At 36.9% G+C, this 23,313-nt stretch overlaps 1 protein-coding gene across 1 annotated transcript in view; it reads right to left on the bottom strand.

Moving 5' to 3' along the window:
* DMD (dystrophin) overlaps positions 1 to 23,313 on the bottom strand; it is a 2,022,175-nt gene that overhangs the window by 603,623 nt on the left and 1,395,239 nt on the right. Inside the window, exon 52 of the mRNA XM_081043053.1 lies at positions 4,378 to 4,495. Within this exon, the coding sequence (XP_080899179.1) occupies positions 4,378 to 4,495 (118 nt within the window). The remainder of the gene's footprint in view (positions 1 to 4,377; positions 4,496 to 23,313) is intronic.

Raw genomic sequence — 23,313 nt, 5'->3', positions numbered from 1 at the left:
TTTCCAACACACATAAGAGACAATCCTATAATTAGACACCCAAATGCATAGAAGACAACATTATTGATGGGAGCAGCAAAAATTATATTCAGATTACAGTAAACTGAGGTTCTTCCTAATATTTTAAGTTCTCAAATAAATAGTCCTTCCTATTTTTTGACTAACCAGCCCTTTCTATTTGTGCCTCTCAGGCTTCAGAATCATGCAGACATGAATTTAAATTCTAGTCTTGTTCCTGACATCTTAGTTACTTAAGCTCTCTGAGCTTCAGTTTTCTGTCTCTAAAATGAGAATAATAATATCAATACTTCCTAAGGTTATAGTACATATTAAAAATGAAGTAACGTACATGAATTACTTTGCTTTTTGTAGTATCACGCACATAAAGGCTTTTTCAAATATTTGTTTAATTCCATTTATATCTTATTCCATCTTTTCCAAAGCAACCTTCTCCTTTTGGTTTATTCAATCTCAATTTCTCACCCCCCCCCTTATTGGGGAAGCTTATTAAATGCTTTCCCACTAAGCATTCCAACAGCCCAATTAGATTATAATTAAAATAACAAGAGTTAACATTCATTGAGCTCTTAAAATGGCTGGGATCTAAGTGCTCTTCAAGCGTTATCTTATCTAATCTTCCAACCTTGAGTTACATATGAGTAATCTTATTTTTACAGAGGAGGAAAGTGAAATCAGATCATTTATGGAGATTGTTTATTCAGGGTCACAGAGCTAATAAGTAGCCAGCTCGGGAAGCTTGCCCTCAAAACCTACATGTGCTATTTCTATGGATTTTTAAAATGGTAATAGTGGGGGTTAGGGAGGTAGAAGCTATAGAAGCAAGGCTCTCAAATACAAATGTCAGATGTTCACCAGTATTATTTGCGGCATAAACACAGCAATAAGAGAGACTAGTTCTTTCTTTCCATATTCTCCTCACTGCTATGCGACGTATTATGGTATGATGATTTGCAGTAGTAATAAACATGAACAAGGGTTTTCCATAATTAAGAAACCTCCAAGGACACAATTTTAGATCCGTTTTTATCTTATTTGTTCTTGGTCCCCCGACCTAGCCCTTTTGCAGAAGAAAATGACCAGGAATGGCTGATACATTCAGCAGCCAAAGAACTGAAGGAAAATGAGCAGCCTGAACATCAGAATAAGCAGGGAGAATTTTTCATTTGAAGGTACTTAGAATGAAATTTATTCTCTCACCTAGATTATTACACCATGATTTCCATCAATATAATCACCAGAAAACAACAGATACCATGGAAATAGTTTTATACAGTAAAACATGTTTGTATTTTGTAGACCCATTACTTGAGATATTAGCATGGATATTACTAGTAGAGAGGAATTGCTTTTTGCTGGACTTTTCTCTTAACAGAATGTAATAACTATGTATAGATTTCCCCAACTGTTCAAAGTTATGAACTGGGATTTACCAAGGGGGGAAAAATGTTTCAATATAGCATTATACACTTATTGAATATTTTTCGTTATTTCACTGATTCCTTTTTAAGTATTCTAGAAGTTTCAGGGCAATAAAAAAAAGGAATACTGAAATCTTCAAATAAGAAAATACAATTTTATGAGCAAGTATTTTATTTCTGCTCATTCCCTGAAAACCAAAGCTATACTAAAAAAGTTCTATTTTGAACACAATTGAAACTTTATGAGTATTGGATTTCCATCCCATTTCATAGATTTCAAATGGAGATAAAATGAAGCAGAGCAGGGCTGCAAATGGCATTGTTTAGATAAACATATCTTGTCAGAATTACCCTGGTACCGTCACTAGAGGACCCAGGCATATTTGGAACTAAGATTCTGGCTTAGGCTCTTAATAAGCAACATGACATGTTTCCACAGACACTTGCTTTTGAGAAAATGCTTTTTTGGACCATTTGGATTGGAATCTTTCTACTATGCTGTAAATATTCATGAAGGTAGTCATTCTTAAAAGACAAACGCTTAGGAAAGCAGAACCATTCAAATCACTGCATATTAGTAGAGAGGTACAAATCCGCCCTCCAGTCACTCAATTTTAATCTACATCACGAAAAAAAGTCAATACAATATCCAAAAAAGACTGCAAGGGATAACGAAAAATGTTTAGACAATATTGAATGGATACTATAAAATAAATTAGTGTTATTTTTCTCTTAGGGAAAGATAGAAGTTATTTTTCATTAGGAAAATAACAAGTGACTTTCTATATAATAATCTGTTCAGATTTGCATAAATATCTTTGCCAAATTTCCATATTTCTCAGGCAAGAAACAGATCACTTAACTGTGTAACTGTGTAACGGGAATTCTGTCTCATACTCGCTAAGATTCACTTTTTTGGGGCCAGTGTGTTGCAACCTGGTGGAGAAGACTCACGGTTCCAGTTTGAGGGAGGGACACTCTACTACATCAATTGAACGGCTATCTATGTTGGTCATTACAAGGCAGTTTTGCTCTTGCCTTGCTGGGTATAGGAAGGACATCCTATACCTTCCACAGAATTACAGATTGTAAGTGCATTCTTCCTGTCCAAATTAGCTGTGGAAAAGACCGACCAGTTCCTTACCAAACTAGTTTCTCTTCTTCCTGGCCTCACCAATGGACAACATTTTCCAGCTTCCCTTACCATTTGGTGTGGCCATGTGACAAGTTCCAGCAAACATACTATAAGTGGAATTAACATGCACTACTTCCAGGCCTGGCTCAACAAATTACAATGAGCAATACTCATTCCTCATCTGCCCATTAAATGCATAGGACTCCGATGTTCTGGATACAAAAGATGGAAGGGGCTTGGGTCCCTGAATGATTTCCTAGAGGGCTGCTCATTTGGGACTGCACTAGAACAAAAAGTAAACTTCTGTGGTAAACCACCAAGATTTACGAGCTTACCTTTATAGAAGCTAGTGCTACCCAATTAATACATTAGCATAGACCCAAAGAAACTGAGCAACCAGAAACAGTTAACATTTCAAAATCAAGAAAAGTCTATTTTAATTAATAATCACTGCAACGGAGAGAGGAAATGTCTTTAGGAAATGCATAAACACATACCTAATTGCAGATCAAAAATGCATTTAATCCTAGTCCTAGTGATTAAGGTCATTAACAAAAACAACGGAACAAAATAGGAAGGAGTAAACAGACTAGAAGGAACACAGACTTTCAAGTCAGAAAGAGACATCTGCAAATTCCAAGCTCTGTTATTTGCTTAGTTTGTAAGCTTGAGCAATTTGATTAACCCTTCTCAGAAACTGTTTCCTATCTATAAAACGGAGATTATGAAATTTAGCTGACAGGATTTTGTAAAGCTTTTACACACACACACACACACACCACATACTGCCTAATACCTAGCAGGCAGGCAGCCAGGCATTCTGCTTTCACTTCCTTCACAACAGAATGCAGAGTCTGAAGATGTAGACTCTTGGTTTTTGTTTCGAAATCTAGGCCTAGCCTAAGACAAAAGGTTCAAATAGATAAAAGATAAAGGAAGGTTCTCCGTACTCCTGCCCTGGAAAAGATTCTTCTGGTTGTGGGAAGGGAAATGGGGAGGCACTGCAGGGGCAGTACGAAAATTCACTATTGACGTGTATCCCTGGAAGAAAGGTGTATGGAGGGAAGGGAAGAAACCCAGGGAGAAGCAAGAGCATCTGATAGCTGAGGGGACCTGGACCTCATTCCTGAGGACAGCCTCTGAGGGGAACACCACGGAGAATGGTTTTCTCTACTCCTCCCACTACCACTCTCCCTGACCCCATGTACAGTCACTCTGAATCACTCTGTGTAAAGAAGAAAAAAGAAAAGAGCATGGACAGTGTTTAGGCAAATGGGCCCCAAATAGCCTCTCGGAGTTCCCACCCACCCCAGTGGCACAAGGAATGGTACAATAATTTCTGATATTACACAATGAGGGCATCAAAGTACCGGTAGCAGAGAGACGTTCAGATCTGGAAGTGCCACTGCAGATGCAAATAAAAACTAGTCTAGGAAGCAACTGCCTGCTTGGACCAATAACCACGGATATGAGGGAAAGACTGGCATCTCCATGGACGCCAGCTCAGCTAGATGACAAGTGAGCAACAAATGTTGTGTCACATTATACTTACCACGCCCACCACTCCATACTTTGCAACTATAGAAGTCTGCACTGATGAAAATTATACTTCCTCTATTTTGTGGAATTACATTCAGTTATTGAAAGAAAACTTTATCGACTGAAAATCCCAGTATAATAGATATAATTTACAAGTATTTTGCACTATTTTTATAAACGCGAGAGAGGTATGTGAACCTAAGTCATTACTGAAACTTTTCATACATCTTTCCTTACGTTTCACATGCCTCTTACAAGACTTACTTCGATCAGTAATGATTGTTCTAGCCTCTTGATTGCTGGTCTTGTTTTTCAAATTCTGGGCAGCAGTAATGAGTTCTTCCAACTGGGGGCGCCTCTGTTCCAAATCCTGCAGTGTGGCCTGAAGGGACAAATATAACTTAATATTAAGATTCTCCAGCATTGTGCATTTCTTTTATGTAATACAAAGTAAAGTGTGATTTTCAAGCTAAGCAAAGCACTTTTAGAAATAAACAAAGATGTTACTGGATATAAATCTCTAATGTGTAAGGCTTTATAGAGAACAATTTAACAAGAGAGGTGTTTCATTCTTAGCCACCCAAAATATTTCAAATGAAAATCTTGATCATAGATTTGCTTCACTGTTTAAGAGCTTAGACAGAGTCATTCCAGAGTACCTAGATTTACTCAACCCAATATATGAGTGCCAAGAGTAAGAAATGTAATTTTGAGTTATGACAATGTATTTAAGAGAAAGATAGCTCTACTTGTAATCTCATTCTGTGCGGTGTCAAAATTAAGGGGTATATTTCAGAAAGGGAAAAAGCACAGAAGTGATTTAAGAGATATAACTTGTTTAACTTCTTTGTACCTGAGATTCCTCACCTATAAAATGAGACTGACTTTGGGGAAATCAGTCTTTCCCCAAAGTCTCCTCTGCCTCACCCCAGAACAAATGAATTGGCAAGGAGGAGAGCTGGGAATCTACATTTGTACCAAATTCTCTCCTTAATTCTTATGATCAGGCAAATTTGGAAAACACCAGAATAGAAGTTAGTATTTATATTCTGTAGTACAACTAACTTTAATTTAATACTGCTTTAAAGCACCAAATAGAATGTAGCAAAGAAATATGTTTCTTATCTATAGTTAGCTATGTTAATCATTAAGAAATTCCTCTCTCCCTCAAGTGTCTATTGTATCCGCCATCTTACTTTCTCTACATAAAGGGCCAAATCCCAGTGATATTTACAAAGAAATTTGGGGGGGATAAAGGTATTACCCTTGTTCTCATTCTAAAATTGAGTATACATTTTTTCAATTTTGGAAGTATAATTAATATTTGTTACTAATTTATAGCCACTATATGACAGATATTTTACACACATTTTCTCATTTTTATTCTCCTAATAACCACACCAATAGGCAAGCTTTCAAATTCTTTATGGTTTTAAATCTGATGCTCTTTTTGCTACCATAGGAAGCTTATGAAAGTGAAGAGATGAAATGTGGTCAATAGTACTGTTTATGAAAATTGGTTATCTACTATGTCCTTTGACTGCTGCTGATTTTCTAAAGATTTTTGTTTTTGGAAAGGCCGGATTTGATCGTTCTGTAGTATTTCTTTGGTGAAGAGGTAGGATAATAGGCCTTGTGATTTAAGCTCAATTGCTTTTGGTAGTAGTAAAATCATGGGAAGAACTTATCCAAATACTACACATGTATTTTGAGCATTTTGCCTTCTCTGTATTGGAAATTTGGAGGGGCTAACTTTTAACAAATTTTCCACATTTGTAAGCTGTGATTGCTCAGAAGAAAAATCCAATTTTCAGGTTTCTAACTTTTATGGTTTCTTTACAAAAAAGGGTGTTTGAAATATGGAACAAACTGCCAAAGACAGGTATTGAAATAAGTGGCATAAGTCAATTGGAGGGAACTGAACAACTTTTAAAGTGGGAACCACATAGTAGCAGATAGATTTTGTGAAATAAGATGTTTTCAAGGGTTAGAATGTTAAACTCTAGTCATCTGTGACACAGCAAGCTGAAAAGGTACTTTGGAATTCCTGACTCTTAAATGTTTAATATATTTGACAGATTTTTTTTAAAACAGACTTACCCAGAAACTGCATATAAAGTCAAATCTTCCCCTCAAATTTAGCAAAGAACTCTAAATACACGTAGCTAGCAAAGTATACAAATTCATTCATTGACTAGTTTTTTCGTTTTATAAATATCGAGTACTAGGCACTGTTCTAGCTGCTATGGATATAATAGCGAATGAATGTATTAGATATGCTCTGTGTAATTTAAATGAAAATTTGTGTTTTTTGATACTTGGAAATTTTTAGATAACAAAATTTACTTTGGCATTTTTCTTTGGTTTAATAGTAATTCACCCTCAAACAACCAAGCTATTCTTTGCTTCTCACTTCTGGATATATTACTCAATGTTGGCTACACTTTTTTCTTCTTCTTTTAGGATTACCAAGTTCGTTGAAGAAGTAGGTTGTAGAAGCAACTTGATCAACTTTAATCTGAATCTTACCAAGCTCTAAATTGAACCCGACTACAATGAACAGCTTTTACTGCTGAAATTAGCAAGCATGTCAGTTTAGACTTGAAACAAGCTATTTTCCTCTCTAATGAACAAAGTACGTCTCAGGGTACTGTGAAACCTGTTCTCTAGTTGGGTGATTCTCTAATCCTGCTGACGGACACATGCTTTGTAAGCACCTGGGAAGATTATTAATGACATCCTTTGAAGCAGCCTCCTTAAAAATCTAAGGAGATTCATAACTGCAATAAAACTGCATTGTTAGTGTATTTCAAAACAAAATACAAACTCTTTATCTTACCCTTTGGTCAATACATACAACGTCCATTTCAAAAAGGAAATGGCACAATAATAATAATATATATTGCTATGGCATTTATCAGACACTTATATACTCATTAAACAGTGGTTCCTCAGAACAGAACGGGAATTTTCTCCTTCGATTTTCTTTCCAGAAATAAAGGGAAGGATTTGAATATGGCATATATCTAAGTATTTTTTAATTAACATATTATAAAAACTGCCTGAAAAACCTTTTTGCTCATGAACAGAATACATGTGTGCAGTGAGAGGAACCATTAGGATTATTTTTTTCTTTTCACTGGGTTTTCTTCTGAGCATATTCTATTTATTTGCTATTGCAATTTCTTTGACCTGGCAACTTAATTTTATAATCCCGTAACTTCTGAAATATAGTGATCTTCACCTCTAGTCCACTGAACCACCTACAGATGGGAGAACACCTCAGATCTAGTCATTACTCAAACTACCCACGTCCCAAATAGCCATCTATGAAATTCTGTTCTCTGCCCCGAATCTGGTGCTCTTACCAAATGCTACTCTCTCAAAATCAATCTTTTGTCTCTTCATTCTCATATGACCTCCAGTTGTCTTCTACTGTTTTGCTTCCTCATTCTAGCTTGAGTCGTCTCTATCTGTCATGCTAAACAAGTAGAACGCTAATTATGCTTATTTATTTTTCTGATACGAGCCCAGATATTCATTACACATATAACTTAACTGAACAAAACTAAAACCATTACATGCTTAACCACACCTAAGCATGATGATTGGGCATGTATGTCTACATGGAATCTATCATTCTGGGAGAAACAAACACAAAAGAAAGGAATCAATGCTATTTCTAAGGAATCATAAGCCAGCTACTGGGCTTTACTAAAAACAGCTTACCCTTTGGAGATAAGAATTTATCATGGATTCCACTAGCTGAGCAAAGATGGAAGAAGAAAAAAAGCTTCAAATACAAAATGAATTAGAAGTCATTAATCCTACTAAGTCCCGCCAGGGTTGAGGTAAGTGATTATAAACAGCAATCTTATGAAAAAAAGGTGTTAAACAATGAAGCCATACATACTATATAAGTAGGTCATTTTAGGCTGTGAGAAAGAATTATGCTTTGTTATTGTATTTGTTAAAATGGAATGCTACCTAAGTAATACTCAAATAAAAAACTTTATATGTTTAGTTGAATATTCAGAATTTATGTCTAAGAAAAGACCTTAATAACAAACTCTTTATATTTTCCATATTTTTCTACAAAAATCAACAATCTTCACATAGCTACATTTAGAACAAAGGCTCATGGTGATTTTGATTTGTTGCCATTTTCAGGAAAGAAACACGAATTAAGTTGACATGTAATGTAAAAGTGTAGACCTTATACTCTTTTATCTACAACTTTAAAATTAACATTAAATGTTGACAAGGTGAAATAGTTCACAAAACCACTTTACGTATGGAAGAAAATAAGCGTTTAAGTCAGGTAGATCCTAAACCCTAGCCTTTCTTGTAACTGAAAGAGTTTTACCTCTGAGGATACTATCATCTGTCTCGCTTTCAAACACCTCACTGAGCACCTCAATTCTGGCTTCTATTCTTGCATTCGACCACTTCTCCAAATAGATTGGCCAAATCCAAAGTCATATTTATTGTTGTCCACTTCCTCATTTCTCACTTTCATTTGAAACTGGCTTGGATATTTTCGTCCTTGGCGTAACTTCCCTACTTCTCTGAATGTTCTACCAGCATCTCTATTGGTTAACTTCTTCATAAAAACTTTCAAACTATAATTATCCTTTTGTCTTTCATTTATTCATGAAATACTTTTTTAAAACAGCATTTTATTTTTACACAATTTAAAACGTACAGAAAATTTGCAAGTGGTAAAGGAATCCTACTTATCCTTGACCCAGATTCACCAATTGTTAACATTTTGCCACATTTATCATTCTACCATTCTCTCTGTGTGTGTATACATAATATCTACATATGTAATATTATAGATATTGTTTTCTGAACTATTTGAGAATAATCTGCAGATATCATGCCCTTTACCATTAGATACTTCAGTGTTTATTTCTTAAGAACAAAGACATTCTTTTTACATAACCTCAGCTCAATTTCAAAGTCAGGAAATGTAACATGGTTTTAATAATATAATCTAATACACACTCTTCATTCACAGTATGACAATTATCCCATTAACAGCCTTTCATTTACTGGTCTAGGCTCATGCATTGCATTTCGTTGTCATATCTCTTTAGTTTCCTTTAGTCTGAAATAGTTCTTTGTCTTTCTCTGAACTTCATATCAATGAATGTTTTAAAGCATACAGGCCAGGTGTTTGGTAAAATGTCCCCCAATTTGGGTTTCTGCAAATATTTTTTAGTACTTTTTCCAGTCATGGAGCTAAGCACAGGGGGTACAGCAATAAAGGAGGAAAAATTCTTACTGTCAAAGAGAAAATGAACTAGTAGTGAAAACAGGCTGTAAATAAGCAATTACAATAAACCGAGGTGAGTATTATGGGAGGGGAAGCATGTGGAGTTAGCAAAGCATACAGCAGAGGTATCTAACTAAACATAGGAGTCAAGAAAGGTCTTCTGAAGGAAGTAGAGCTTACATGGTCCTTAGCTCTTTGCCTAAATCGTACAAAATGTTTTTTTAAATCGTCTCTGAGGCTTCATTATCAATGTTCTTACTTTTTCACTTTTTAAAAATTTATTTTTCAATGATCATTGACATAAAATACTGTATTAGTTTCAGATGTACAAAACATATTGATTAGACATTGATGTACCTCACTAAGTAATAACCCCAATAAGTCTATTACCCAAATGATACTCTACATAGTAATTACAATATTATTGACTATATTCCCTATGCTATACTTTACATCCCTGTGACTGTTTTGTTTTCAATTATAGTTGACATTTAGTATTATTTTATATTAGCGTCAGGTGTACAACATAGTGGTTAGACATTTATATAATTTATGAAGTGATCCCCCTGATAAGTCTAGTACCCATCCAACACTATAGTTTTTACAATATTGACTATATCCCCTATACTGTACTTTACATCCTTGGGACTATTTTGTAACTACTAACTTGTACTTCTTAATCCCTTCACCTTTCTCTTCCAGCCCCCCAAATCTCCTCCCATCTGGCAAACATCAGTTTGGTCTCTGTATCTATGAGTCTGTGTCTGTTATGTTTGTTTGTTTATTTTATTCTTTAGATTCCACATCTCAGTGAGATCGTATGATGTTTGTCTTTCTCTGTCTGACTTATTTCACTTAGACCAATACCCTCTAGGTCCATTCATGTTGTTGCATACATTTTTTTCTTTCAGTTTTATTTGGGTTGATTTGACAATTAGAAATTGTATATAAAAGTTTAGAACTTGATGCTTTTATACACACACACACACACATTGTGAAAAAAATCACCACAATCAAACTAGTTAACATATCCATCATCTCACAGAGTTACCTTTGTGTGTTGATGAGAATATAAGATCTACAGTCTTAGCAATTTTCAAGTACATATTATTATTAACTATAGTCGCCATGCTGCACATTGGAGCTCTATTACTTATTTATCTTATAATTGAAAGCTTGTCCCCTATGACCGACATCTCCCCATTTTTCTAATTCCCAGGCTCTGGCAACCATCATTCTATTCTGTTTCTCTGAATTCAACTTTATAAAGATTTTACATATAAGTAAAATCATACAGTGTTTGTCTTTCTGTGTCTGCCTCATTTCACTTAGTATATTTTCCTCCAAGTTCATCTATGTTATCACAGATGGTAGATTTCCTTGTTGCTTAAGGCTGAAAAATATTCCATTGTGTGTCTGTATCATATTTTCTTTATCCATTCATCTGTCGATATACATTTAGGTTGTTTCCATATCTTGGCTGTCGTGAATAATGCAGCAATAAACATGGGAATGCAGATATCTCTTCCAGATCCTGATTTCAATTCCTTTGGCTATATACCCAGAAGTGGGATTGCTAGGTCATATGGTAGTTCTATTTTTAATTTTTTGAGGAACCTCCATACTGTTTTCCATAGCGGCTGCACTAATTTGCAATCCTACCAACAATACATGAGGGTTCCCCTTTTTCCACATCCTCAACAGCACTTGTTATTTCTTGTTTTTTGAGTAATAGCCATACTAACAGGTGTGAGGTGATACCTCATTGTGGTTTTGATTTCCACTTCCCTGATGATTAGTGATGTTGAATATCTCTTCATATACCTGTTGGCCATTTGGATGTCTTCTTTGGAAAAATGTTTATTTATGTCCTCTGCCCATTTTTAAATTGGATTATTTGCTTCCTTGCTGTTGCGTTGCATGAGTTCCTGATATATTTTGAATCTTAACCCCTTATCAGATATATGGTTTGCAAATATTTTCTCCCATTCCATAGGTTGCCTTTTCATTCTGTTGATTTTTTTCCCCTTTGCTGTGCACAAGCTTTTTTTTTTTTTAAGTTTGATGCAATCCCACTAGTGTATTTTTGCTTTTGTTACCTGTGATTTTGGTGTCATATCCAAAAACATCATTGCGAAGACCAATGTCAAGAAGCTTTCCCCCTATGTTTTCTTCTAGTAGTTTTACACTTTCAGGTCTTTAAATACCACTGTTGCTAATACCCACTGCAGTGGCCATAGGAATCTGAAAGCCTTTTACAACTGGACCTAACTGACTGAAGACCCCAGCTGCTGCATTTGGAAATCCATCACTATAGTGAACAGAAACCACACCTCTCGCAGACTGTTCCCCACCAATGACTGAATGTGACAGAGATGCTAAAGCAAGACTTTCTTGGGAGACATGGGGCTCCTCTAGCTGATTTGGGCTCAATGACTCCCAAAAACTTTGCTGAACCTTCTTTAGACTTCACTTTGGGGTGCTTCTACCTAACCTTCTATTATTTCCTTCATTCTGGGTCAGACTTGCATTTTGGTCTAATGGATCTCCCACCTTTCCTTTCCTCCTTATTTCCTTTCAAAAAGATATTTCCTCTAATGAAATCATTTCCTGTTTAATCTTTGCTTGGAACACTTAATCCCAGGCCCCCCCACTAACACACCCACTTTTGGCCTTCTGAACTCTAAGCCTCTCATCAACTCTTTTTTTTTTTTTTTTTTTTTTTTTTTTTACATCCCCATAATATGGTGATTCCATGATATTACCACCTGGATGTATAGCTCACAGTTATTGGACATTATTAACATAACTCCTAAGATTCCATTCAAGTAAATTACTAATTTTAAATTAGCTCTATTAAAAACCACTGCTACTTTTTTTTAAAGGGGCACGGCTATTATTTTCAATGAGCCTAGAATTTATTTGGACGATAAGAAGATTTAGATGACCCACATGGTTATGGCGTGGTTCCATTATACACACGTAGCTTAGGAACGCTATGATAGCAAAGCAAGCCACCAGAAATCCTTTATATATAACAACCACTAGGCTTCCTGGAAGACATGGCAAAAACAAGTTTTGATTAAGTTTTCAGACTATGGACGATAGCAAAGCTAAGACAAAAACAAACTAACAAACAAAACATCCAACCTCTTTGAGTAAGAAGTGCCCTGAGCAGACAGAGAACTCAGTCACGGCCAAGTTCACTGTTGTGCAACTTGTGTAGTTGCACTGGGCTCTGCACATAGGGGGACCCCATGCATGTTTACTGTGCTGCTATTGCCTTTGGAATTCTTTATGTTTTTAAACAAGGGGACCTGCATTTTCATTTTTCATTGTTCCCCACATATTTTGTAGCTGATCCTGACCTCAACCCTGAAGTTAGCAGAGAATAAAAGGGGTGTACTTTGTCTAAAGCAGTAGTTAATTGGTGATAGGGAAAGAACGCATTTGAACATGAATTAAACTATATCAATGAAATGCCTCTAACGTAGGTCCCGAGAACTTATTTTACATTTTTGTAAGTAGCAGTCATGAAGCTAAAGAATACATATTTGGGGGGAAAACCACTCCAGGAAAAGCAAAATAGGACAGTGGGTAGTCATCCGAGATAGGACCTAGCAGTACCAATGTGTATTGAAGAAGCAAAGTCATTCCACTGTAGGAAGAAGAAAGCAGGGGACGTGCAAAGAAAGCGGTGAACCATCTATGGAAAGAATTTGGGACTAAAAGGGGAGCCTGTGGTTCTGGCAACAACAGTGGCTGCTGGGACCTCAAATTCCATTTCCAGTTTTAGCTAAGTATTAGTTGTTCCCAAGGCTAGGGTGGTCTTGGGAAATACATGAGAAACAACTAATAATTAATTCCAGTTACTAACCTACAACTTTATGCCCAGCTCTTGGCAAATACACATAGACAAATAAAACTTGGCTTCTTTCCTCAAGTAACTCACAATTTAGAAAAAAAAAATCATTAACAACCAAAACAGTAGGAAATAATGTAAACAACAATCGTTGTTTGTTGAGAACTTATACGTGCCAGAAGAGTCTAACATAGAGTAGTGGTTAAGAGAACGGACCCTAGAGTCAGGCTTCTTGAGTTTGAATCCTAGCTGCCATTTACTTGGTGAATTATTTTCAACAAGTTACTTAACTGGTCTCTTCATTTCCACCCTGTAAAATGAGAATAACGAGCATATACCTCTTAAGTTTGGTATGAGAAATGATAAGGTTAATATTTGTAATAATGCTTGGAACATTTCCTGTTATTTAATAAGAACTATAAAAGTTTTAAATCAAATATTAATCCATTTAATTCTCATAATACTCTATGCGGTAGGAACTACTACTATCTTCATCTTACAGATAAGGAAAATGAAAGAAAAAGAAGTTAAAGCAAATTGTCCAGGATCACAGGTTAACAAGTGGCAGAACTTCTAACATAGGCAATTTGGCTCCAGAGCCCACACACCTAAGAGTTATGATATCGTTACAAAGGACCTATGCTATAGTATAACATAGTATAGCTATAATATAGTATAATTATTATACACTTGTGCTTGAATGGGACAGGAACATGAAAAGGGACATTAACTATTTAACTAATGAACTGATTAGTACTGAAATCGTCAGGGTCCCTGCAATAAACAAATGACCCATTGAACGTGGGAGGAGGAGCCTTTCCTCCTCAAGTTCTGAAAGGCTAAGTGGTTGGTGCAGTTAATAGAATCTGAGAAGTAGCTGCAGGGAGAGGACCTCCTGACAGGCACTGTGGCTGTCAGTATTGGGACCTAGCCATCATTCCCTGATTCACTCTCTTCTCACCCTCTGCTCTGTCGGTGCTTTCCAGTAGAAGGACTCAACCAACGGGAAAGGAAGCCCATAGTTGCTGCCTGTAGGAAGCTGTCTACTTCCTGTAGGAAGTTAGACAGTGGATCTGAGAATGTATCCAGCAAAAGTACCAAAGTGAATGGTAAAGACAGAAACAACCACTAAAAGGAATCATTAAGGGGAATGTCCACAAATGGGAATTGTCAAAAAAGACTTCCTAGAAGGAATAGCACTACAGTTGAGCCTTGGAAGATGTGGCTGGGTCACGAGGAGGGCATTATAAGGGAAAGAAAAACATGAGCAAAGACATGGGAATGAAACAAGAGTCTCAACTGGGCTGGCTGGTGTCCAGAATTCAGTGGAAATAATGGGAGATAAGCTCAGATAGGCACAGTGGAAGTACTGTATGGTTGGTTGTTTATAAATCAGTTTGGGGTGTTTGCATCTTATTGTGAGGAACTGGGAAACAATGAAGATTGGAAAAACTGAAGCTATGGGAGCCAAGATTTTTGTAATTCCATCCCTTGGTGCACCTTATTCTTTCTGGCTGGAATACCTTTATCAGTTCTTGGTCCTCACCTGGAAATATAGTAACTGGATAACCATAAAGTATTGATTGGCTAGCTGCATAAACACAATAAGGGGAAACAATGACGCAAGAAAGACAATTATAATTGGAAGGGTGTGGAAATTACTAGAACACACATCCCTGTTTATAGCAGTGTTTATTAGTATTATAAAAGTTACTTATCACTAAACTATTGAAACCTATGTAACTTTACTAACAATTGTCACCCCAATAAACTTGAATTAAAAAAATACTTATCATTTGGCTAACTTTAAAAGTGAAAAATATGATAGCTATTTAAGAAACTATTATCAAACTCAAAAACCAATAGGGCAGACTTTGAAATGCATTTTCTCTATTTCTTTGTAAAAATGTCTTTCTTTGTTAGTATTCTTGGGGGCTTAAAAAATGTTTCTTAAGCCTCCCCAGTTTGAGGCCTTTCTTGTAGTGGTATAATAAAAAGCGAGTCTATTATTAATGTGTATGTTTTTTTTTTAAGAAAATTCTTTCCCTTCGATGAAAAAGAGATTATGATGATCATTGCCAAGTTATTCTGTCATGGAAAACTTCAAGGATTGATTTACTTGTCATTTCATAAAACCCTTACATGCAGAAATGAAAACTCCTTTTAGTTACACAAGCCAGTAAGTAAATAATGTGGTCTAAATTGGGGATCTTGAAATATAATTTCAAAGTCAAGAAGAAAGAAGAATTTTAGGCTACAATTTGTTGATAATGATTTGCAAATATATTTCTGAGCTGATAGAAAGGGCGTTGATATTTTTAGCTATTGACCATTAGATCAATTACTTATTCTACATTGTTCACATTTCTTGAAACCCTATTGTTCTGTAAATTTCGCATATTGACAAAGGACAATTGGGGGAGTTTTAAGACTGGCGTTTCCCATGTGCATCACATTCACAGGCTCTTGTTGTTATAATCCAATAAAATAAATGATATAATTTTTTCTCCCTACATATATTTTAGAGGAAAGAGAAAACTGAAATCATTTTACAATACACATATTTTGGGATGATTCCTGCTCAAATTTTCCATTATTCATTTCTTGTTCACTCTTGACTAACACCATTTGGGAATCATTCTACCTTCAACTGGTCAAGATACATTTTCTTTCATCTAATCAGGGTACCTCATACAGCAAACTGCATTATAAATGAATCAAATTAATAAAGTGAAAGATAAATTACATGACATGAGCAGTGAAATGTAACTATCTAAGGGCATTATTTATAATATCTTGCCTGGTACAGAACATCGTGAGTCTGCATCCTAAAGATGTTGCCCAAAGCCTGTAGAAATTCCATATAAAGGAGGCTAGACCTGACAGGTAATTGAGCACTGATCTATCAAATGGGCAGGAAATATTTATTGGCAGTATTCTATGCACAATACACTATAGTAGGGAATGTGCCATTTGGGTGATAGAAGATGGCATAAAATAGCATCTTCAATGAATTCAATGAACTTACAATGAACTTGCAATGCAGTTGGGAGATGACCTTCAGGCCTGCCCATGCGTGTGCACACATACATTTAGCCAATAATAGAAGACAATACGTAAATGGAAAATGTAATAGTCTATAGACTGCAGAGTCTATGATAATGAGAGTCTGAAGAATGGCATTGTAATACGAGTATGTACAGGGAAAATACCGTAAAGGACCAAGAACGTGAATTATAACTTGGAGAATGAACAGGATTGAAATGGCGTGGTAATGAGAGAGAGGGGGTTCCAGGACAAGAACTGAGCTCAAACCAATGTAGGGAGGTCTAAATAGAATAGCATGCTTGGGAAAGAGTAGGGAGGGCAGCTCTGTAATGAGAAAAATTATAACGACTATCATCAAGTTGGGAAGGGAGGCTGGGGGCTCTGAAGAGCAGATAAATGAGTAAGAACATTATGAGGGATGCAATTAAGTTCGTGAACTTGCCACCATGTGCTTACATTGACAGCATTGTACAAACAGCTCAGTAAGGTTTCATAACCTTGGTATATCAGTGTCTCACAGCTGTGTTTCTGTCGACGTGTGGCGGTGTCCTGCTGAGTGGCGTTCATTATTGTGTGTTTTTGTGTGCTGTCACGAGAATGTCTGAGCTTGAATTAGAGCAACGAACAAACATTAAATTTCTTGTTAAACTTGGCAAGAGTGGAAGTGAAATCAGGGACATGCCAGTCCAAGTTTATGGGGATAATGCCATGAAGGAAACGGCAGTGTACAAATGGATTAAACGTTTTTCTCAGAGGAGAGAGAGCACATCATTGATGAAGAGAGGTCAGGGTGGCCAGTAATGAACAGAACTGACGAAAACATTGCAAAAATTTGTCAAATTGTGTGTCAAAATTGTTGGCTGATTGTGAGAAGCATAGCAGACCAAGTAAACATCAATAAAGAAACAGGAAAATCTTAACTGAAAATCTTGGCATGAGAAAGGTGTGTGCAAAATTGGTCCTGAAGGAGCTCACTGATGAACAAAAGCAAAAGAGAGTCAAAGTTTGCCAAGACCTTTTGGAGAGGCAAGACAATGTTTTGGGTCATGTTATCACTGGTGATGAAACATGGGTGTACCAATATGACCCTGAAACAAAGTGTCAAAGTGCACAATGAAAGTCAGCCAATTCTCCACAACCAAAAAAGTTCTGTCAGTCCAAACCAAGAGTCAAAATGATGTTGCTAAACTTTTCTGATATCAGAGGGATTATTATGAATTTGTATCACCTGGACAAACAGTTCAAGTTTACTATTTGGAAGTGCTGAAAAGGCTGCAGGAAAAAGTTAGACGACCTGAACTTTTCGCCAACAATTCATGGCTCTTGCATCACGACAATGCACCAGCTCACACGGCACTGTCTGTGAGGGAGTTTTTAGTCAGTAAACAAATCACTGTATTGGAACACCCTCCCTACTCACCTGATCTGGCCCCCAATGACTTCTTTCTTTACCCAAACATAAAGGAACTATTGAAAGAAAGACTTTTTGATGACATTCAGGACAACAAGGTTAATATGATGACAGCTGTGATGGCCAGAAAAAGAGTTCCAAAGTTGCTCTGAAGGGTAGACTAGGCACTGGCATCGGTGCATAGCTTCCCAAGGGGAGTACTTCGAAGGTGACCGTAGTGACATTCAGCAATGAGGTATGCAGCACTTTTTCTAGGATGAGTTCGTGAACTTAATTGTCTGACCATATATATATATATCTCCTCATATATATACACATACATATATATATATATATATAGTCACGGGAGGTGGAGTACAACATAGGGAATATAATCAGTGGAATTGTAACAGCTATATACAATGTCAGAGGGGTAGTAGATTGGGAGGGTTATCACTTTGTGAGGGGTGTAAATGTCTAACTATTTTGTTGCTTTGTACACCTGAAACTTATATATATATATATAAGCATATATATATTTTCAGCATATATGTATGTATATATACATGTATGTGTTCATACATATGTATATACAGAATTATCAGTATATTAGATGTCATAGTTTGTGAATCTGATTTTTCAATGTTCTTTTATAGGTCTTATTGTATTAGACCCATGGTATTTTCTTTGGGATACGATCCTTCAGATAGTACTGCCATTTGTGGGAAAGGAGGAGCCTGACTCTTACTTAACAAGTACCATACTAATCCCTTCAAAAATAAAAACTTAGAGCAAACTAAAGGTTATGCTAAAATTGCATTCAGCCTTTTCATGTTTTAAAAACATTTTAGAGATGCCACTTATTTCAGTACTGAGACAAAAGCCTTGGTTTTTATTGGCAATTGCAGTCATCAATAAAGTGAGGCAAAGCAAGAGATCTTCCTGCTCCGTGATGCTACCTGTATATCGCAAGGGAAGCTGAGAAATGAGAGATTATCTAGAGGCGATTAAATTGACGTACACCCTCAAACGGTATAATTCAAGCCCCTACATGCTCTTTTCCTATCTGCGAATGGTGGATGCTAAAACTTAAATTATGAAATTAATTGGCACAGCTGTTCAATTCATGTTGCATATATAAGGGATAGAATCAGTCTCAGTTTATTCATCTGTAAAAATGAAGATAATTACATTTATATTTAGCAGTCTTGGGGAGATTAAAGCAATCGATTTATGTATAAGAATTCAAATAGCTTAGAAATTCGTTACATATAGCTAGTCCAGGTTTCTTTAGAATAATAGCAATACAGGCATACAAGGTCTGACAATTAAGTTTGCGAACTCATCCTAGAAAAAGTGCTCCATACCTCATTGTTGAATATCACTATGGTCACCTTCAAAGTACTCCCCTTGGGAAGCTATGCACTGATGCCAGTGCCTAGTCCACCCTTCAAAGCAATTATGGAACTCTTTTTCTGAAATGGCCATCAGAGCTGTTGTCATATTACCCTTGTTGTCCTGAATGTCATCCAAATGTCTTCCTTTCAATATTTCCTTTATCTTGGGTAAAGAAAGAAGTCATTGGGGGCCAGATCAGGTGAGTAGGGAGGGTGTACCAATACAGTTATTTGTTTACTGGCTAAAAACTCCCTCACAGACAGTGCCCTGTGAGCTGGTGCATTGTCGTGACGCAAGAGCCATGAATTGTTGGCGAAAAGTTCAGGTCATCTAACTTTTTCACGCAGCCTTTTCAGCACTTCCAGATAGTAAACTTGGTTCACTGTTTGTCCACCTGGTACAAATTCATAATGAATAATCCCTCTTGATATCAAAAAACGTTAGCAACATCATTGCAACAAGTTCGCGAACTTAACTGTCAGACCTCGTATGTTATGTAGAATATATTTAATCCATCCAGTCTTAACCTTCTGACTTCACCAAATTCTGAGTGGTACAAAGTAAAGACAACACATGGATAGTGAACAATCATGTGCTCATGCTAAGGAATAATATCTAATGGTTTGGAAACCTCTTTGAGTTTTACAAATAAATGTAAAATGAGAGAGCACACACACACTTGCGTTTACTCACACGGGAGGGGTGATATCCAAATGGAGAAGACAGGTATGCACAAATCTCTCCCATCCTTTTGCATCCAAATGATGGAATGTGTACCATTTGGACATACATACAAGGAAAATAAAGCTTAACAATTGGGTCTCATGCTTAGAAATAGACAACACGTTTCGCATATTCTTAGAGACCAACATTACTCTATTTCTTCTCAAATTCTATGAGTGGGGAAAAGATAAAAATTTGCCTTTGATTGGGTGCTATGCATTTAAGCCCTAGCTTAGCTGTAAATAATTTGTGAAGATCCAGTTGCTATCACGGAGTGCTAATACACTTACAGCGAAGTGTTGCTGGGGGTAAGAGGTGTTAGACATTGATCAGGAGCCTAAGAGTCGAGCTCTTTATTTTTGCTGTTGTAAGACAAAATTTTCTATAATAAAACAACGATTCTGCTTCTCTGTCAAAAACTACTATTTTATGACATAAAAGCTCTCTTCAGTAAACAAAGAACAGACTGTTATTGGGGGATATAAAAATTACAATAGAATAGATTTCCCTGTAGGAGCACAACAGCCTTTAACTCAATTGCAACTTGCACTGTGACAGCTTTTAAAGGAGGGGACATATTCTACGGGGAAAAGCTCAGATATACTTTTCAATTCCCAAGACTGTACTAGTTCTTATCCTATAAAAATGGGTCTACATTAGCACATAGTACCAGTAAATCATACACTTGCACTGCCTTCTGAAGTGATCCCAGCTTGGGGGTGGGGGTGGGGATTGCCATATGTGGCACAGTTCCAGCTCCAACGAAGCCAATTCCCAGGAATATGGAAACTTTATGTTCTGTTTGATAGGACTAAGCGTGCACCTTCTTAACTGTGAGCTTCTAGATCTGCTCCAAGGGTGGGTATGGTCTGTTCTTAAATGGTGTTTTGTAATGCTACACACCTAACCAAACTGTTTACATGATTGGGAAGAGTGAAGTTTAATTCTGTTTTATTGGGAAGGTTGTATATTATTAACATGCATTTCAATACATTTTAAGCAATTTCTATTTATTTATTTATTAATTATGTAAAAAGGAGCAGTAATCCCTGGAGAAAGGTTGCAGTAAGAATTCTCTAACTGTCCACTTTTCTCTGTTTTATTTGTATGAGGTGAGCAAAACTGCTGACCCTTTGCTGCCTCAGACACTTCAGTGGCGTGGAACTAGGCAGAGGCGCAAACTGATCCTACTGATAAATAAATCAGTACTGTTAGTCGGTTCCAATTTCCAATACCTCAATCTGAATTCTCTCTCCCCCTCCTCCCCTCCTTTTCTCTCTTATATTGATGATCTACCTTCCTTTCAGGGGACGATTTTCTCTGAGATAGTGGCCAGAGCAGGTGTGAATGAGGTCACTACCATTACAATGTTACTAAACTGGATAGGCTAAAGGCAAAAGGTAACGAAGGCTGAGCTTTTGGTTCACAAAAGGGATGCTATTATACACAAATAATGACGAAACCAACTTACAGTGCACGAGGAGTCAAAAGCATTACATGTTTGGACAACGGGAAGCACAAAATGGGAGGTTACAAAATAAGAAACGGGAAATCTGAGGGATGCAATGAATTGAGCAGTTTGTGTCCAATAAACATTCATGTTGTAATCTTTGAACAGTAATTGTTGGCCCCTGATCTTGAGCCACTTAAATACAGCATTCACCAGAAACAGACACTAAAACTTTTCACTCCACTCCTGAGAAAGTTCACTGCCTTACAGTTCAAACTCTTACAGCATAACAATTACAACACAATAGTAACAACTAGGTGTTGTGTATTTCCTATGTGCCAGATATTGTCCTAAGCTCTTTACACATATTAACTTACAGCAACCCTCTATGCCAGGTACTTTTATTCTCTTTCATAGACAAGAAAAATGAAGCACAGAGAGGCTACCTAACTTAGTCAAGGTCACACAGCTAACAGGTGGTGGAGGTGAAATGGCGCAGCTCCTCCTTTTCTAGCATTTCCCTCTAGTACACTATAGATACAATTTCTTAAGCAGCTACATTGTAACAGAAGCTGGGCTAGAAGTTTCAGAAACACCATTATTTAATCCTGACAACAACTCTACCTAGCTGGGTTTTTGATCCATTTTTACACATGAGGAAATAGGCTCAAGAGATTATTAATTTTCCCCAAAGATAGTCCACCAGTTAGGACAAGAAAAGCACTTGACCTCGGCTCTGTCTGACTCCTAAGCCTAGCCCTGTCCGCACATGTGCCACAGGCCACTCTGCAAGCTATTCTGCTTTTCAAACTCAGTGTTCACTTTCCACCATGTGCTTGGCATGCCATTGAATCCATCAATGCTTTACTGCAGTTGGGTTTCTAAAACAGAGCGCAGTGGCTTAAACAAATTAAAAAAAAAAAACCAGGAGAGGAAATTATACAATTGGTTACTCCTCATTTATCTGCAACTTCATTTCAAAATAAACACTTTCCTTTTTGTCCTCTTTATTGCTGTTATTCTACACACTTGCATTCAAATCTGTGATTTTTAAAACATTTACATATAGTTGGGCAATTCATCATTTTTAAAATACTGGAAATACATATTTCTATGGTTCAAATGGAGGGCTCATGACATTTCTCTATACTCTACTTTTATTCCTTATAAATAAGAAACCATAAACACCAATAAGAAAGCTCAGATTAAAATTGTGCAAAATTGGTGATTATTAAATGTTCATGGTTGTATTATAATTCCTTATGGCTGTTGTAACAAATCATCACAACCTTAGCAGCTTAAAACAACCTAAATTGATTCTTTTACAGTTCTGGAAGTCAGAGTCCAAAAAATGGGTCTCAGAGGCTACAACCAAATGTCAGCAGAGCTTCCATCCCTATGGAGTGTCTAGGGGGGAATTCATTTCCTCGCCTTCTCCAGTTCCTAGAGGCTGCCGGCAAGCCTCGGCTCTTGGCCCCTTCCCCTACCTTCAAAGCCAGCGGGTGAGCATTTGCTGACTTCACTCCCTGACTTTGCATGTACTATCGCATTGCCATCTCTTTCATAAGGAAGGACCTCAGCGGTTACATTAGGCACACCAGGATCATCCATGAACATCTCCCCCATGTCAAAATCCTTGATTTAATCACACTGCAAAGTCCCTTTCACCATGTAATATATTCACAGGTTCCAGGGATTAGGACAATGGCTTTACAGTCATTCAGCATTAAACTGCTTGGCACAACGCAGCGTACTTCTTTGGGCCAGTTCAGTACTCTGTGAGAGCCAGTGACAAGGGTGACACAATCCCACAATCTAGAAAGCACAGGAGGCCCAAAGCAGTGTGAATCCTGCTCTGCCCGGTCGACCTGGTCTAACCAAAGGCCTTCGGAAGGGGGAGAGGTGTATTGTCACATCTCCTTTCCCCGTTACCAAAAGTACATTTGAATGTCCCTATTAAGAGGTGACAACTGGAGCTCAAAACAGTGTTACATTTTTTTAAAAAAAATTAATGAACTGTGACTCCCTGAGGAAATCAGGGTGTTGCT

The sequence above is a fragment of the Rhinolophus hipposideros genome (assembly GCF_964194185.1).
Source record: "Rhinolophus hipposideros genome assembly, chromosome: X".
NCBI lineage: Eukaryota > Metazoa > Chordata > Mammalia > Chiroptera > Rhinolophidae > Rhinolophus > Rhinolophus hipposideros.
The sequence above is the reverse complement of the archived record's forward strand: the minus strand, read 5'-3'. Positions and strand labels throughout refer to the sequence as shown.